The sequence below is a fragment of the Opisthorchis viverrini genome, assembly GCF_000715545.1.
Source record: "Opisthorchis viverrini unplaced genomic scaffold opera_v5_201, whole genome shotgun sequence".
NCBI lineage: Eukaryota > Metazoa > Platyhelminthes > Trematoda > Opisthorchiida > Opisthorchiidae > Opisthorchis > Opisthorchis viverrini.
The window spans coordinates 714,899-720,062 of NW_008751856.1; the positions used below are offsets into that span (position 1 = coordinate 714,899).

At 46.4% G+C, this 5,164-nt stretch overlaps 2 protein-coding genes across 2 annotated transcripts in view; one reads left to right on the top strand and one right to left on the bottom strand.

Moving 5' to 3' along the window:
- Positions 1 to 3,286: 3,286 nt before the first annotated feature.
- The window catches only part of T265_08073 (hypothetical protein), a gene marked incomplete at both ends in the record, with an annotated part of 41,343 nt that continues 39,465 nt past the window's right edge, over positions 3,287 to 5,164 (top strand). The window contains one exon of the mRNA XM_009173768.1: positions 3,287 to 3,334. Coding sequence (XP_009172032.1) covers positions 3,287 to 3,334 — 48 coding nt within the window. The remainder of the gene's footprint in view (positions 3,335 to 5,164) is intronic.
- Positions 3,955 to 5,164, bottom strand: part of T265_08072 (hypothetical protein) — a gene marked incomplete at both ends in the record, with an annotated part of 12,024 nt that continues 10,814 nt past the window's right edge. The window contains one exon of the mRNA XM_009173767.1: positions 3,955 to 4,049. Coding sequence (XP_009172031.1) covers positions 3,955 to 4,049 — 95 coding nt within the window. The remainder of the gene's footprint in view (positions 4,050 to 5,164) is intronic.

The window sequence follows — 5,164 nt, forward strand, 5'->3', positions numbered from 1 at the left end:
TGCCATCTGGACGAACTATGTGGGCGTACTGTGGATTACAAGAGACGAGTTCCACTTCCTCTACCAGAGGGTCATATTTAGAGACTCGATCATTGCGTTTTAAAAGGATTGGCCCAGGGACAGTAAGCCAGGTAGGTAGGGAGGCACCGTTGGCTGATCGTCGTGTGAACGGCATAAAACGTTCGTGTGGGGTACAGTTGATACTAGTACATAACAGGGATCTGATACAGTGAAGAGCATCAAGGAGGACAGCCTCCCAATGTGTGACAGGCAAGCCGCGCGATTTTAGAGCCAGGCAGATGGTCTTCCAAAGGGTACCATTAAGTCGTTCAACCTGACCATTACATTGTGGATTATATGCAGCGGTGTGACTACTGGCAACGCCTTTATCGAACAAAAATTGTTTGAGTTCAGTTGATATGAATGCAGAACCGCGATCTGAGTGAATATAAGCAGGCATACCAAACAGTGAAAACAGTTGACTCAAACAACGAATTACAGTGGAAGAGGACGTATCGGCGCAGGGATAAGCAAAAGGGAATCGAGAATACTCGTCAACGATTGTTAAGAGGTACTTATTACGAGTGTTTGAGGGAAGTGGGCCTTTAAAGTCGATACTAAGGCGTTCGAACGGTTGTGTGGCTTTGATAAGCTGGCCACGAAAGGTGTCACAAAATTTTGGTTTGAGCTCGGAGCAAGTGGAACAGTTGGACACCACACGTCGGATATCGCTGACTGAAAAAGGAAGATTCTTAGAACGAACAAAATGTGCAAATCTCGTGACCCCGGGATGGCATAATATGTTGTGAAGCTCTTCAAGTTTTTCCGTCCCAGTAATGTTGGCACAAAGGTTACGAGATAGGGTATCAGCAACGCGGTTATCTGTTCCAGGTCTATAGACGACGTCGTAGTTGTACCCTGCCAACTCGATTTTCCACCGTTCAATCTTGTCGTTCTTTATTTTACTTTTCTGTTGGTTCCCATACATAAAGGCTACCGAACGTTGATCCGTAATCAATTTAAAATGTCTCCCGAGGAGATAGTGGCGCCATTTGCGGATCGCTTCAACTATAGCATATGCTTCTTTTTCAACAGCAGAATGATTTTTCTCGCTTGCAGTCAAGGTTCTGGAGAAAAAGGCGACCGGCCGGCTACCCTGGCTCAGGGATGCACCAATAGCGATGTCGGACGCATCAGTTTCAACAACGAGAGGAATATTGTAGTCGACAGTAACTACCATCGCATTTTCTAGTTCGTGTTTAAGGTTCTCAAATGCTGTTCGGGCATTCTCCGGGAGCGGAAATATTTTGTTTTTAACCAATGGATGAATTTTGTCAGAGAACGCCGGTATCCACTGTGAATAGTAGGCAAACAAACCAACGGCTCTTTGCTGCGATTTCCCGTTCTCTGGAAGTGGGAGTTCTCTTATGGGGCGCATGCGTTCTGGGTCAGGTCTTATAATACCTTTGGAGACCTTGTAACCTAAGAGAGTAATCTCTTCAGTTGCGAAGCTGCTTTTCGTATCGTTCAAAGTAATATTGTATGTTTTTGCGACATCGAGAAAATGCCTAAGATTACGGTCATGTTCATCTCTCGTTTTGCCGCATATAGTGACGTTATCGATATAAGCGAATGTGTCTTTTACCTGTTCGGCTTTGATTATATTGTTCAGCGTTCGCTGAAAACACGCGACCCCGTTTGTCACTCCAAAAGGAATGCGCCGAAACTGGTATAGGTTCCCCCCAGCTTCGAACGCTGTGAATGGCTTGTCTGACTCGATTATTGGAACCTGATGATATGCACTCTGGAGATCCAGTGTGCTGTAGACAGTGTAGCGTGCGATGGTTTCAATCATTTGGTCGAGCCTTGGTAAAGGATAAGCGTCAAGGTAGGTGAAGCGATTGATTGTCTGGCTGTAGTCTATCACCATGCGTCTCTTGTGATTTGCATTGCGGGTAACGAGCACTTGTGCTCTCCACGGAGAATTTGATGGTTCGATTATGCCATCGGTAAGCATTTGGTCTACTTCCGTTTGTATGAATTGTTCATCTTCCGGTGTATGACGACGAGATTTTGTGGCGATCGGTTTGTAATTTGGAGCAAGATTGGTGAATAAGGATGGAGATTCCAGTTTTGCGGATGTTACGCCACATACAGTTAGGGTACCCCGTTGACCACCGAATGGAATTTCGACTTTATCATGTAACCCCAGAAAGTCATGTCCGAGAAGGACGTCTGCACAAAGGTTCGGTAATACACAAAGTCTGAAACGTTCGTATATAGCATCCTTGTACTGAATGGACACAAGGCAATAACCTTTGGTGGAACATGAATGTATCGTCGACGCCATTGTTATCACAGAGTCGTACGGAAATAGCTCCCAGTTATGAGTTTGCAGGATTGATGAAGAAACGAAACTTCTGGAGCTGCCGGTATCAATGAGAGCTCGGACAACAACGCCGTTGACCAAAATATCTGTTGTAGTTTTGGATAGGCAATTGGGAGCAGCAGCACAAAATAGCGAGGAGATTGAGGAGTCCTGAGCTGAACCCGCGTGATATTTCGAGGCTTTGGACCTACAGACACGTTGAAAATGTCCAATTTTTCCACAACTCTTGCACACTGATTCTTTAGCGGGACACTTATAACGAGGGTGCTTGGGGTTGCCACAAAAGTAACATGTTTGTTGTGTAGCGGCCGAAACTGTTGTTTCGGAATTAACAATGGGTAAAGGAGTAGATACCGAACAAGTAACGGGTTGTCTGTATACGTATGATTGTGACTGTTTTTGTGCAAGTTCGAGAGCTCGCGCGGCTTCATGGGCTTTGTCAAGGTCCAATTCATGCCACGTTAGCAGTTTCTCCCGAATGGTATTCGACTGCAATCCGGTTATCAGAGCATCCCGAACTGCTTCGTTTGTATGTTCCACAGCAGATACTGCTTTGAATTCACAGTCTTTAGCAAGCGATTTCAGTTTTTGAACGAATTGGTCGACATCCTGACCAGGTTCTTGTTTGTATGTGGCTAAAAGATGGCGTGCATACACGATATTTTTCGGGCGGATGTAAAGTTTTTCCAGCAAGGTTATCGCAGAATCGTAGTCGCTGCATTCTGCGATGAAGTCATACACTGTATGGTCGATGTGACGAATGAGAGTTTCCAATTTATTTAGACCTTCGGGTTTGACTGAGTTAATGTAAGCTTTGAAAGTACGGAACCAATGAGTCCATCGTTTCATGCCATCTGATGAGTGAGGATCGGCATCAAAAACCGTAGGTCGGAGAATATGATCCATTTCGTTTTTATTAGACGATTAAATTGTTGCGAGAGTCGAGTAGTTCCAGGACGGGATTAGAAAGGAGACAGAATAGGAAGACGTAATGTACGCTTTAATCGTCTAATAACTGTAGTACATGAGCTGAAAATAGAGTGAGAATCACGAGTTAATGGGCTATGCAAATGGGTTAGTTATATAGTCATGACAGGTATTCGGCGTTGACATCCTCAGACATCTCGAAATCAATCTTCAAGCGTCGACACGCAGTCTGGCCGCGTTCATGTATGGGTTATATAGTCATGACAGGTATTCGGCGTTGACATCCTCAGACATCTCGAAATCAATCTTCAAGCGTCGACACGCAGTCTATCTGGCCGCGTTCAATGTCCGCACTCTGAAGCAAGCAGGACAACAAGCTGCTTTTGCTGCCCAGAGGCTGCTGCGGTAGGATATTCAGGGGTTGGTGTCGCCCTAAGTTACCAGGCGGAAGGATCCTGGCTTTACTGGATACCCATTGATAATCGCTTGTTTGTAGTTCGTCTGGCAACGTCTGTGAAGCAGTCTCACAAGCGGAAAGTTGATCGATGTCTGTTTGATGTGTCTGATTACACTCCCAACTGACTGTAGGCGTGACACCATCAAAGACAAGTTTTACGACGTCTTGGGTGCCCAAAAGCTCAGATATCATAGTCATTGAAGGAGATCTGAACGCAAAGCGGGAAGGCTTGGCGCATCTGAAACCCATCAAGGTGATCGACTTCGGACGGACTACCTACGTAAGGGCAGTAGGAAACGATCGCTTCAGCTATGTGCTGATCGCAAATGGTTTTTATGCAATACCAGCTTCTGAAATAAGCGAAGTCGGCTGGTCACATGGTTCCTCCAGCGGCGTGCCAGCTACGAATCCAATTTGCTCACATCACCATCATTTACCGATGGCGCGGATCAATAACTGACACTCTCGTGGATTCTTACCATGCGTTCCTCCTTTCATAAATATAAACTTGTTGGTTACCCAGAAAAAACCCTACTCTCTCTATGCTCCCATCGCACTACACTTTTACCTCCACACCGCTTCGTGGTATCGTGGCTACCGGCTGCCACTCATATGCAGTCCACGCTTGACGCTGGACGGTGCCTAACTGCCATACCACCAGATAGAAGCACGAGGGTTGGGATACTGCTAAGTTGAGCCAAGACACACATCACCATCATTTACCGATGGCGCGGATCAATAACTGACACTCTCGTGGATTCTTACCATGCGTTCCTCCTTTCATAAATATAAACTTGTTGGTTACCCAGAAAAAACCCTACTCTCTCTATGCTCCCATCGCACTACACTTTTACCTCCACACCGCTTCGTGGTATCGTGGCTACCGGCTGCCACTCATATGCAGTCCACGCTTGACGCTGGACGGTGCCTAACTGCCATACCACCAGATAGAAGCACGAGGGTTGGGATACTGCTAAGTTGCTCAAGCCAAGACAGAGGAAGTCGAGAGGCAGACGTCGGGTTCGAAACACACACCTTCCGGTCAGTAAATTCGCGCTCTAACCACTGAGCCATCTCGCCTCATATAAGCACCAGAAGCTGTTTTGGTTAGGTCATATATTGTGCATGCCAAACCCTCATTTCCCAAAGAGAGTGCCGTTTGCCTTGCCTATTTCAGAGTGGCGGAGACTGAGAGGTAGACAACCTTTGACATAGTAAAGGAGTATCAAAAGCGTACGAAAAGTCTGGGTGCTGTTGGTGCTACTTGCCCACCAGGTCCTCTCTAGGTGTGGGCGCCCTGGCAGTATCCCAGCCCATGTACAACGATGAATTGCACATATACAAATAAACTCATGCCACATCGGTCGTCGCGTGGTGTCATCAGCCGGGTC